We start from the raw sequence: 14,109 nt of genomic DNA, 5'->3' as shown, positions 1-14,109 counted from the left end.
AAAATTCAAACGTATTAGCGAGTAAGGAGCACTATACGTAATTTAATGATCTTTTTCAGTACATATGCTGTCCAACAAGGTGCGTACTTTTCTTTTTTATTTACACTCACGATAATTTAGACAATTTTTCCTTCTTTAATAATGTGTATCTCGCGTTGTATAAGGGCGATCGATTTACACTACATGATGCTAGAAAGATAAAATTTTTGTACTGAACAACTTTAAAGACCATTTTGTGATTGTTTGACTCAGTATTTTTTGAGTGGCTCCAGCATAGAGAAAATACGTTATATTTTACAGTTGTTCTTCTATAAGGCAAAAATGCGAGGCAGGCAACTGATAATGTGAATAGTCTTTATGGTCCTGATACTGTAACCGGTAATCACGCGCAATTTTGGTTCCGTCGTTTCTGTTTCTATGATCTTGATATCAAAGAAAAATTATTATTTGGAAGGATAATGGTCGAAAATGTGCGTAAAATAGTTGTATTGTCGAGTCTGACCTTGATGTAAGCACTATTTTGATTATCAAGAAAAATAAAATTAATGTCCTCTTTTCCCTAAAACCTTGCCCTGTGTAAATACTCTACATCAATGACCTTTTCCTTAGCGTAGACCGCCTCTCTGTTTAAGATACATTGTATTCCCGCAACTGATTAAAACTTTCTAAAGTAGGGGTTTCAAACAGCCCAGACATGGAATTCAATTGTGAGAAAATAACAAAATATAAATCTACTTAATTTTAAAAAACTGAATCTTGAACAATAAGAAACTCCATTTTTTTCACTGATCAGTTCAGATTGAAATTACATAACGAAATTTTCAATTTTTTATAAAGTATTATTGTAAAGATTAAATGAATTTGGGAGTTTTCGGACCGACAAAATTATGCTACAATTTTTGACGTCAATGAAAACGCTCTATAGAACTTGAAATGATACCATTAAAAAAATTATGATCCATCCAAGCCGATATTTCACAGTGAAGTTTCCTTGAATTTTTTTGTCTTGCTTTGTCATAATGGTATGTTTCGTTTGCCAAAAGTTTCATACCCTAAGGATACAATATTTAATTTGTTGGTTGATACTTTACTTGATCGAAAAATCTCCTTTATAAGAGACAAATTTATTTGAATAAATTATATATAAATAATAAATTACGAATTTATTTTCTTCATTGGTAAGGCATGAAGGAAAACAGCTAGACATTTTTATTTATTTGAAAGTGAGAATATAGCACATGTCTGGAACCACTAAAAGTGTGTATTTTGTTGGAATTTTAAATTAATTATTAAATATTTAAGATTTAAGATTTTACATATTTTTATACTGTCCCTTATAAAAAAAATATAATACCACAAAATCTCAAAGTATCTTTTAAACAATTTCATATTTACTCGAACACAATTTCCTGATAATTATGTCCAAAGTATTGATATGTAAATGTATAAAAAATATTTTATTGGGATTTGATTACTTTTTTTTTTTGCTATGTTTAATGTGTGAGTTTACCTCTACATTAAGTTGAAATACAGTTGTACTTGCGTGCAAAAAAAAAAAAAATAAAAAAAATACGGCTTCATCAATTTAATCCGTATTTATTTTAGTTGGAAAATTACAATTTAAAGAGAGAGAGAGAATTTTACTGAAGCCAAACTTAATAACCCAGTTTTGGTAATGCATAAATCTGATCTAGGATTTTTTACCTAATCTAATTATCAGGGAGGAAAAAATTGACTCGTTTTTCAGAATTGTATAAGCCATAAAAGGTGAATCCATTTTTTCATATAAATAAGAATATTCTGTGTATTAAATATTCTCTGGCGACAAAAGTTCGAAACGTTTATCACAATTCAAACTTTTTTTATTTAATCATGTAAAAAATATTAAAATTTCCAAGAACTTTTTTTGATACGGTGTAAATATAGGATATTTTCCCTGATAAATCGGTTTTCTGATTTCGAAGTGAAAGGGGTTGGAATGAGCTGAAGAACATTTATTTCCAAAAGCCACCAGAGTACAGATATGTTTTAAAATTAGGGTTACTGAGAGTTTTAGTAAGGGCGTCACTAATTAAATGTTGTAAATCTTGGGAGCATTTTGTGGTTAGGTAACGTTTGGGAGAAACATATTCCCCTCTTTCTCCACTCTAACTACTGTCATGGCTGCTATACAACGCCAGGGATTCCAATATAAACACTGGAGGCACAAAACTTGCAGTAGTAATTAATTACAATTTTATCTCCGTTATATTAAATAATAACCTTTCAATACGCAACCAAACGACAACTAAGCCAAAAAAAACAAGTTTTGTCGTTATCCCATATATCTAAGTTTAAAAATTTCGGAGCAACAACAAAAAAGGCAATACATATCCAATCTCCTCTGTGCGGTTCTGAGTGCTGAGAAGGTTGCAGTAACCGTTAGCATCTCCATATGGAGTACCTACAACATCAAGGAATCCATTACAGCCCGATACAACCAAGAAAAACAAAAAATTATGTAGGAAAAATATGGTTTACTTATGACCTGCCTCCATGTAGCACTCCTTTAGCCCTTACCTCAACCACTATACATTGCAATTTGCAAATTCTCATTCAAATTTGGATAAGCTCTGAGCCAAAGACACAACCTTCATCGTCAAGAGCTACCAATCGGTTCGCTAGCGTGTCAAGGCTCTTATTGCTTTTGAAGGGTGAAAACATAGCAAAATATAGTATTTAAAAGTATACAAAATTGGTTTTGATTGATCTTTTCTTGATTCTATAAAAATCTCATTTTTTGAAATTTAGTCTTTTGACTCAAAAAAATAAAGTCACCCAATCCTCTCAGACTCGGATAATTTTTTCATGAGAGGAGTAAGTGTGACTCAAAATGAGTTGCTGAAATTTGGCACAATTAATTTACTCAAGAATTTGAGCCCGTGTACCAAAAATCATCCAAATCTGAGAAGGGTCCAGTGACATCCCCTGGTCGATTTGACATGGAATGACTCTCTCGCTACTGAATGTTTTGAGCCCCCCTCTACCTATTTTTCTAGAGGCTCAAATAGAGAAAGAGGTAGAGAGTGATATTTATGATGATTGATCACTTCCCTTGTAATTTTTTAAAGGGATACATTTTGAGCCCTTATAGCACACCCACCCACCCTCAAAACTTTATATACATATTTTCATATGTAATGTATTCATCTACTAATATAGAGTATGTAGAGGTCTACTCCATATCAGTGCAAAATATCTTTTGAAAAAAGGGGATTTCTTCTCCTTGAATAATAAGAAACACATAAAATTTTTGTTTTATTTTCTTATCATTTTTCTTTTAACTTCATTTATGCCTCAAAGGTATTTTAAAAAAAAAAAAATCCAATATTTCATATTTTTCCTTCTTGAAAGCAACAACATCAACAAAAAGTAAAGATGATTTTTACCTAAATTTTGTTCTGCGTAAAAACAAAGTATGAAAACTCCATAGCTATTTTGACCATTAATGATTGGAAGGACATGCTTTTGATCTCTCTTCTTTTAAGAGACACTTTTTGTAGTGATGTGCATATAATATAATGTTAAACATTTTTTGTCTCTCTTCATATTATCCCTTAAAGTTTTATTCTTATTTTACTGCAATAAGGAAAAGTTTTTTCTGCTGATAAAGTTATTTAAATAATATACAATCAGTAAATTTAAATAATAAAAATATGGAGTTGAAAAACTTTTTTTTTTATAGTCAGATATTTAAAAAAAGAGAAAAAAAATATGTACATACATAATATTTAAAATATATATTTTGTGTTAAAAAAGTATATAAAGATGAAAATTTGTCAATCAATTGATCAGTGGTAGTGAATTTCCAACAATGTTCACGGTGTTATAATATAAAAAGGACGAGGTTCCTATATAGATCTACATATTCATAAAAGGGTTGTTTCAGTCCTTTATATAAGTCTTTAAATAATTCCATTCCCTCTAGTCAGTCCTTGAAAAACGTACTAAATTTCAAAGCAACCTCTACATTAACTATCATTTTAACTAATGTTTCAGTACAGTAACTTAGTTTACCAATTTAAATTATTTGCTCAGGGAAAACATATCGAACATAGAGGGTGGGGATTTTAAATATGGAAAATTTAAGGACAATGTATTCGACAGTTTACTTCCCAAAATTAATTCAGCAATTTAAAAATCTTTTGCTCTTACACGTAGGGATTCGTAACGAAGTCCGCACCAATCATCTCCAGCTTCAACCACAGCCTCCAACCTGGCCCTGAAACTGGTACAAGCCTTGATGAGTTACTCTTTATCCATATTGGTCACTCTCTTTCTCTCTCGAAGATGACTCACACATTGTAATCCGAAGGGTTCAGATCATTCGAGCTATGAGACAACTTAAAAAAAAAAAAATAATACAACCGTCTCAAATGGTTTTAAAAACATGAATTTTGAGGCACTCGTGAATCCGACAGGGCGTACATCTTTGCACCGTTGAATCTATAGGAAGCATTGTTTGTTTGAGTGTACGTACAAACTTTTAGGCCTATTTTAAGGAAAATCACCTTGAAAAACAAAAACACAGACAATTAAAATTGTCGTCACTTTGATTATTTTTATTCTTAAAATTGATCCATCCTGTTATTGGTCATTCAAAAATGAGAAAATTTTAGAACACCCTCTAAAAGGCTTCATTTTCACTAATATTATTGTAAAGCTCATTAGTCTATCAATTGAATTAGTTTGGTATAACTCTAAGTATCTTTCATACTCGAAATAAAGTTGTCATTATTATTCTTAATTTATAAATAATTAAATTATTTATTAAAAATGTAAAAATGTGATTATAGATGGTCGCCTGATGATGACGTGACTGGCTAATATCTTTGATGACGTAATTGAAGTATATGGTTTTTGTTAAATGATTACCTATTTCGTCTGTTTTGTAGCATCTCATCTGAGAGTCTAGGTGGTTCATTAATATGGAAATTAAAACCAGTCTCGTCCGTGTCCAATTCTGTTTCGTCCCTTTTATCAGTCCTTGAAAAAAAATTCCGAAACTTAAAACGCCTTTGATAAGGAAGCATTTTCAAAAGTAAGTTTGTCTCACTTGTTGAATTAGTTTTTTAAAACTCTAACTATCTTTCCCGTCCGAGAAGAGTTTACAATTGTTCTTAAATTAGGACAAATTGAAGTATTTATTATTCTTATAAATATTGGATTCTACATAGTTGAGATTGCCTAATAAGGACGTCACTGACTGATATCTATATTTATGTCATTGAACAAAAATTGTTTTAGGCATACCTTTAAAATTTAACTCCACCTTTTGAGATCGATACATCCCTAGTTTTTCAATACATAGAAAACATTTTTTGGTTTTTAAAATTCCTCCCTTCATTTGCTGATTATTAGTAATGCATATGAAGGAGAAAACTTCGTGTCTAAAACAAGAAATAAAAACAAGAAACAAAATAGATAATTGAAAGGGATTGTGTTCAAACACATTTTATATGAGCATCATTGTCTTGCAATATAAATTATTATGTATTTTATGAGTGGAGATGCCCAACGTAAATGACCATGGCAATGTTTCCAACTCTTTTAAAGAACAATTTTTGTGTGGCAATTTCATGACGTTACAGATAGTCCATAATATGTACATAATGAGGACCTTATCAAATAGGTATTTTTCAATACCACTAATGTTTTTATTTTTATTACGATAATGAATTCTTCTCTGGTTCCTGTTTAATATTGATGTTGTTTTATCAACGTGAGAAGTTATGAGGGTACATAGATATGACATGATTACATTTACATATCTGCAGTTGCTATCAGTCTAATTAGTTCCTATTAAAATAGTATATTTACACTCGTTTAAATGTATTTTTGATAATCAAACAACGTAGGAATCAATTTACCAAATGTATTATACATTTTTTATTTTACTCATTGATATACATAAAATGTACATATGTATATATTTTAAAGTGCCCCTTTTTACATGACGTCATAATTTTGAATGTTGGTCATCTTTAAAGCATAAATATACGAATCCCTTACTTCGTATGAATAAAAAACGAATTAATTATTTATTTCCCAAAAAATGTCATTAGGTAATATCCAAGTTCAGCGATAAAACAAGGAAAATTGAAAAAAAAGACCAGTTTGTGCATGATTAAATCTTAAACTCTTACGCCATTTTGTTACAATTCTTAATTTGAAAAATGAAAATACCGATTAGTGGTGTCATGCTTAAAACAAGTGGCCGTTAGACTATGTCGGACTGTATGTATCAAAGGCTGCATTTCATATATTAATCTTTATTACATACTACAGTTGAAACAACTTAAGGCGGATCTCAAGCAACGACAAAATATGTTCGCTATCAAATAAATCATCTTTATCTAAATGATTACGTATAAAAATAATTTAAGACTTTCATAATTGTTCACTTTAAACGAACATCTGTATTTGTAGTCTATGTCTTAACTGGGTTCTACTCCAGTTTGATTTTATACAAATACCAATACCAATGTTTATCCTTGATTTCAACTTGGTCCCTAACAGTGCTGTACAAATACCAACTTGTTAACTTTTTCTTTCAATGATTGCATAAGAGTAGAACTCTTATAATTAAAAAAAAACAAAAAAGAAACAAACTATAGAGTAAAAAATTCATAGAATTATGAGTATCGGTGTGATTTATAAAAATCATAACTTCATTTTGTACATTTATTATTATTTTATATAAAAGAGTATGTTTGATAAAACCTTTTTTTTAAGCCATACAAATGAAATCATGATTCCTATGAATCAAATAATTATTATTTCATACTCTAGAGTTATTTTTTTTATTATAAGGGCTTATATATGTCCACAAAATCAAGATAGAATAATTTTTTTCAAAAATATTACATTGGTATTCTTCAACAAAAAAAATAGTCGAATTAATCCTTTGGGTGTACTTTTAATTGTGTTAAAAATACCCTAAATTAATATTTGTAATATAAATAAAAATAAAAATTGATGGATTTTATTGGAAAGGCCATATTGGGATCAAAAAAAGTACCATAAATCAAGTAAAGATAATAAACTATAGTTAACATCCCTAGGTATCTAAACAGCACCATAAATTTAAATACAATGCTTATAATTCACTTAAATATGTCTGAGAAATATTTGGCTGTATGATTTAGGATGTAATAAATAAATTTAATTTTTCTTCATTTTTGTTCTAGATTGTTTTTATACTGAATCACAACATCTCTGCTTTTACAATAAAAATTCGAAGTAACCATACCTTTAGCGGCCTATTTTAATCTACAGTCCAAATAAAATTTAGAGAATTTTTATTTGCCGTTTACGTTAATTCTTGGAATAACTTTTTACCCTACGAAATTGTATTTAATTCATATTTTAATAGACATTACCCTTATTTCTTCCAGGATGAAGGAGTGTATCGATGCCGAGTTGACTATCGGAACTCTCCAACTCGTAATATAAAGTTGAATCTCACAGTTGTGGGTAAGTCCGTGTCACGTGTTATATATTCATATGTACCTATATTATTAGATTAAGTTTAAACAAGTCAGACATATATACTTAAATAGAAAAAGGCGTAGGAGTGTGTCATAAAGATCAATCAGATAGTTACTGGAATGAGTTTTAATCAGTATAACTCAAAGAAGAGGGGGAACCAGGGTTGTAACCAGAGTTATACAAATATAGCGTGTTTAGAAAACTTTACCCTTTTGAAATTTGATTTATCGTTTAATTAATTATTCTTAGATGTACTCACATAATATGTAAGGAATACATTATGCATTAAAACGAGACTATGAAGGAAGGTGTTGTCTCATATTCACAGGCTGCAGAATCCTTCTTTTTTTTTGTTAGATAGCTTTTTCAAACTTGCACCAATTGGAATTCTTTTGCCATGTTAGGAGGAAATTTGAGGCCTCTAAATGTGATTTTGAGGCAAAAACAATGTGGGCTGGGGTAAAAAGGTTCAAAGACAATTTTGACAACTTCATCTTGGCGGACTTTAGGCCTCCAAACTCACCAGATCTGAATCTGATGGATTTTTTGTGCCTGGCGCAATCGAATAAAAAACCAACCGAACGCCATATAATCCCCAAGACGAACTTATCAGTTGGATCAAGGACAAATTCCAGATTTTTCCAAAGGACCAAGTGGTGAAGGCCTCCTCGCGCTTTTGGCCTTGTATAGAGACAGTATTTGTGACTGGATGTTTTATTTTTTAATCTGACAACTAGTTGGACAGACAATTGCGTTTTAAAAAATAAATATTTTCATGGTAGATTTCTTCTGGAGACAATCATAAAACTAAATTTGCTTCCGTTACATAAAAACTTCTCAGACCATTTTAAATCGGAAAAAAAAAATTGTAGGTAAAGTTGGTTATTTTTTTTTTTGCACTTTTGTAAGCAGTTAAGTCTTATGTAACTGCTACTCAACTTAAAGGGTTCATACATCGATACTGCTTGAAGCTCACAAACATGATTTATTTCAAAATGTTCGATTTTTTGCGTCATATACGTATACTTTTATATTATTGAAATTTAATATTAATGAAGGGGGAACAATGACTCCTACTTAAGTCTAATTAAACTCTGACTTCATAGTCGGATTTGAAGTTAAGAGACTCGAGACTCGACGTGAATTGTTCTCTTGGACCGTCAACAATATGATTATATGAGTCAAAAATTGTACTGTTTATATTTATTCATATTTTTTAAAAGTGAAGAACATTGTGATTTGATTTTTAATAGTTTAAGGGCTCTAAGATGTGCTCATTAATTTGTAGTTTTCCTATTTTGTTCAAGAACTTTCACTTAAACAGGCACGTCATTTTTCTATAGTAATTTTATCTTTGAATTAAAACAGGGAAATAGTCACAAATTGCATTTTTAATACATTTTAGTATTTTGTTTATCAGTAAAAGTATTCAGCATTTTTTTAATCATTTAAGGGCTCTAACATGTGCACAATGCTTTGCGATTCCCCTATTTTATCATAAATAATTGATATAGAAAATGTAATTCTATTTAAAATGCTAGTTGTTGACCAAAAAGTAAAAAGAATATGTATGATAATTAGGGAAAACTAAAACTCATTGAGCACATCTTAATGTTTGACTCACAGGATCGTAATTAGGGAAGTACAAAAGGTTTTAAACTGGCAGATTTCGACCGCAAAAATCCTTTTTTAATCAATTTAAAATGGTATCTAGTGTTGTCCAACAATAATGTATTTGTACAGTAGAAACAAATTTTAAGTTAAACATGAGAGCGTCTCATATACGAACATAAGACATGGGCTGAAAAATTCCAGGTTTCACACATAGATGGTCCTATTTTTTTTTTTCTTGATTCACTTCATTTTTAGTCTAGTATCAACCTTCAAAAGATAGCTGTAAAGTTTTATGACAGTCAGCTATTTAGTTTGTGAGTTATTTTGTTATTTCCAAAACAATCGATGAAAACAATTTCGTGTATTAATTTTACACTGCTTCTTGATGTGGAAAAATACAGTTCAAGCTAAATAATGGTTTAAAAAGTGTCATGGGGAGTCTGATCCATAAAGCGAATGAAAAAAAATAACATCATTTTAAAAAAAAGCCAATTTTGAATAAAAATAAAAATTGTTTTCATTGTGAAATCTGGGACTTTTTTCAGCCATTGTGTTATATAAACCAAACTTCCAATGATGTTCTTTATAAAAAAAATGTCTTGTTTGCTGTCAATGGTTGATGATGTTAATAAATGAAAAATCAGGTTTAACGACACTTCAATATATAATCACCTATACCTATAGTGTATTATACTCATATCTTTCTACTTCTTCAGTGTTACATTTTTATAGACTTATATTCTTCTCTTTACATTCTATATGCATATAACATTTATATGTTGTTATAAATAATATCTGACATGCAGCATCAATATATTTCTCAATGATTTTTTGCCCTCATTGTCTAATCATATTCTACATTTTAGCAATAGGGCCATTATAAAAATCCCAACTATTTATACCTTATCAAAAACTTCATCTAAACACATTAGAAATCAACTATTTTTCGAAAGATGAAAAAAAGAAAAAGAAAGCAAATTGATAGAATGGGTAGACTACACTTAGAGTTGTATAAAATATGACTTTTCCGGTTGCTAAAAAAGCAAACTGAAAATCAACATGGTAGTCCTGACAGTCTGAAGAATGTATTAGAGGAAAGTAGCTTAGCTTGCATATAATTTCATTAGATTCGCTCCAAGCAGCTGTAAGAGGAAGAAAATAAACAAAAAATCAACTCATCAACTCCGTCTCTAGGGGTGTCCGTAGGATTATATATATATATACTTTTTTTTTTTTTTTTTTTTGGGAGGGGGGGGGATTTTAGAATAAAAAATCAGATATTAAATAGTTGGAAATAATTTCCAAAATCCACAGCTGTTTTTGTAAATACCTCTGGATTTTTGAAATTTTCTTTCCAATGAAATTTAATGATTGTGAATATGGTGAATTTTTGAAAAATATTAAAAAAGTCAAGCTCCACACACACAAAAAGAATTCTGCAGACGCTCCTGATGTATATTAGACTTTTGATATTGTTATTTGTCTCCACTTGTTCCTATACTTTTGGGTGTCAAGCAGATGAATATTTATGTTATTTTGGTTTAGAGTTTTTGGAAACTTTTCAAGACGCCCAAAATACCTATTTTGTTGTTATTCCATATTTTTAAATAATTGTAAACTTCCATGGTTATGCTACAAATTTTAGCTGTGATTAAAACTTCATTTACTAAGAATATAAATATCTACTATGATTTTTTTTTCTGTAAATCTAATGGACCCTGTCCATAATAGAACATGTTGAATAATGTATGTGTCATAGATATGTATCGTTTCTGTCGGGTTTTGTCTTATATCTAAGGGATGTATCCGAATTGAACACAATAGCCTTGCACTACGGAACTATGATATCATCATATATCAGGAAGTATATTCATTATCACTCTATTTCGCTGATCTTGAACCTAGCTACATACACATTTTAATGAAAATAAATTCATATGTACTTTAATGAGGCCTTAATTAAAAGAAACCTTGTATAATGGACAGCACTTGGAATCAATCGATAGATAGTAAAGTATGAATGGATAAAATCAAGTTGTTACTAATAAAATCGATTTTTATATTAAAATGTAATACTTTTTGCGGTCATGCTTCAATTTTAATGCCAGTTACGTATATGCTCATTTTGAAGCTTTGTCTTTTTACTTACTTTATCCTCACACATGAATAACGGTATGAGTCATATGTGAAGAAAAAAAAGTGACGTACGGCGTCGATGCCATGAAAATAATGTAAATGGATTTCACAAATCATCAAATTTGAATGAGTAATCTAATTTTCTAAGCTATGACTTAGTTTTCGTCAATTTATATTTAGATGTTCACACTTAAAAGAACAATATCCTTCCATTAAGGGCATCATTTTTTTAGATCTTGTAGTGAATCATAGCAAACTATTCACCAATAGTTTTTTTTATCCACTCTCGACCTCAAATATCAGAAGATAAATTAAGCATTTAAAGAAAACAACATATGGTATTTTTCCTATTGCCATCTGGTAATTATTATTTGGAGAATGTTATGATGCAGTTTATGACATTGTTAAAGATGATCTATTGTGGATTTAACAAATCCTTGATATATCAAATACAGACTAAACAGAGTATTGTTGTAATTTAATTTTTTTATTTGTGAGTGACAACCTCTGTATATCATATTGTTAGATACATATAATATAATTATAATGAACCTGCTTGACCAGGGATTAACTTTTTTTCTATATACAGATATAGGTAAATACAATAAGGCAATAATACTTAAACATTTAAGCTATAAAACCTTAAAATAACATGCAATTAGTGAATTCTTCTACTCCTTGAAAAAGGAGAAAAAAATACTCATTAAAATGCTTGTCAATATATTTTTACCCCTTACTTTCCACACTTACTTTAAAGCTATCAACACAATTAAATTATAGGGAAAAAAGTAAAGCATTAGAATACATACCTTTTGGCCCACTTTTGCCTTAATTATGTATTACATTTAAATTGAACAGAGTGTTTCATCTGGTCTACTAATAGTGAATTTATTTTTTGATTGATTAGCTCTTAGATTTTTATACAGAGTTTTCTCGTTTCATCTTGAGTAATTTAATTGATTATATCAATTAAATGGAATTAGAATTACTTGAATGTTCTCTGAATGCAAAATAAAAGATATTTAAACGCTTTCCCTACTTAATTAATTATTTTAGGGATAAAGTTATTGAGAGTGAGACGTTCTAGCAAAGTGATTGATCAGAAATGTCCAATAGATTTGCAATAAAGATGTGCATTTTTTTAAAATAAGTACACTAAAAAAGACTGTGTGTTATCTATACATATATATATAAAGACTTATTCTAAGAATGTCTTTAGACAACAATAAAAAAAGACTTTTTCATCATGATTTATGCTTTGCATATCCTGACATTTTGATTGAAGTGTGGCAACATGAGTATGCATGTATATCGTACGCCCTTGATCTGTACCTCGAATTGATTGGCATGGTGACGTCATTATACACAAGTCCTATTCATTATTAGATTTGTATTTTTTTGCAATAAGAGACAGTTTTATCTCTAAGTAGGATGTCCTTCAGTTTGTTACAGATCATACATATACAAATTTGCATTTTGCACTTACATATGTTGACTAATTATTATATTAGAAATATAAATATAAAACGAAAAATAAAATGCCTGCTCCAAAAAAGATTTTTCTTTTATCACCGTCATAACTTAAAATAACAAGAAGTGTTTGAATTCAAACATCGTAAATCAATAGGTTTGATATATGTCTCTACATATAATATATATGACGTCAAGGATTTTGGACTCAAACCATTGATGATGGAGTTTGCAGATTATTTATGATGCCTTAATGCATACACATTGTTTTTCGTTACAAAATCGCCATCTTTGATTACATCTTGACATAAAATATAAAGATATATCAATTTATTTTTATAACATAACATATTACGATATTATCTTTTTTGTATCTCGCAACCTGTCTTTTTCAAAAAGAGAAAATAATAAGTAAAGTATCAAATCAGTATGTAGTAGTGTTTGGTCCCCTTGAGTGAAGTCGTTAAAGATCGACCCCAGTCGATAAATTAGACAAGGAAAAAAAATAAGTAGGTATACGCATGCTTACTGCCCATTTATTAGTTTATAATCGTTTTCAACTATTTATTGACTTGTTTTTTTTAGCTGTTGTTTAAGTTACAGAAAAAATATTGATTGAGGAGAAGTCGCAGGATATCACTAATATTCTTCATATATATCTGAGAAGTTGCATCTTATGATGAGTGAGGGAACCATATTCAGTGACAGTTTTATTTTCAACATCTCATAATAGTTAGCATGTTTCTTTGTAGACCTATTCTTTATTTTATAGTAATAGAGAATTGTTTATAGTAATTAAACTAGATCTAATTATAGTTCAACCAATCAACGTTCAAAACCCTCATAATAGTAGTAGAAATATCTACAGCTGACGAACAAAAACAACATAAATTATAATATATGTCAGTAGGTTCAGGTTGTGTTATATGATATACATTGTTTTCTTGTTTAAAAATCGCCATCTTTGATCGTATCTTGACATGAAATAAAAAGATATATATATTTAGGATTTTTTTTAAAAAGAACTGCGATGATGAATATACAGAAATAAAACAGTAATTGAAGCGTGTGATCTATTTTCTACAAAAAAGTCGTCCAGTGTATGCACATAACGAACACAAATAAAGCAATTGACAAGTGAATTATAAGGTGTTAACAATAAAAATGTCTAGAAAAATCTGGAGTAAGAATGTTGCTGCTTCATTAGATTTTTATATTTTACCCTTTAAAAAAAGAAGTAATTACCTATTCCAATTGAATAATGAGAACATTGAATATAATTTAGGACATGTTTCGTTAGTGGTGATGATAATAAAACACTTCAAAAACCTTGATTAGTTTGATGAGACACTGTCATGA

The 14,109-nt window shown here is 29.5% G+C and overlaps 1 protein-coding gene across 4 annotated transcripts in view; it reads left to right on the top strand.

Moving 5' to 3' along the window:
- LOC121117912 (neural cell adhesion molecule 2) overlaps positions 1-14,109 on the top strand; it is a 236,131-nt gene that overhangs the window by 103,218 nt on the left and 118,804 nt on the right. For all 4 annotated transcript variants that reach the window (XM_071888648.1, XM_071888649.1, XM_071888647.1 and 1 more), the window contains one exon: positions 7,437-7,515. In XM_071888648.1, coding sequence (XP_071744749.1) covers positions 7,437-7,515 — 79 coding nt within the window. The remainder of the gene's footprint in view (positions 1-7,436; positions 7,516-14,109) is intronic.

The sequence above is a fragment of the Lepeophtheirus salmonis genome, chromosome 5 (assembly GCF_016086655.4).
Source record: "Lepeophtheirus salmonis chromosome 5, UVic_Lsal_1.4, whole genome shotgun sequence".
Classification (NCBI taxonomy): domain Eukaryota; kingdom Metazoa; phylum Arthropoda; class Copepoda; order Siphonostomatoida; family Caligidae; genus Lepeophtheirus; species Lepeophtheirus salmonis.
Note: the sequence above shows the minus strand (reverse complement) of the source record. Positions and strands in the feature narration are given on the sequence as shown.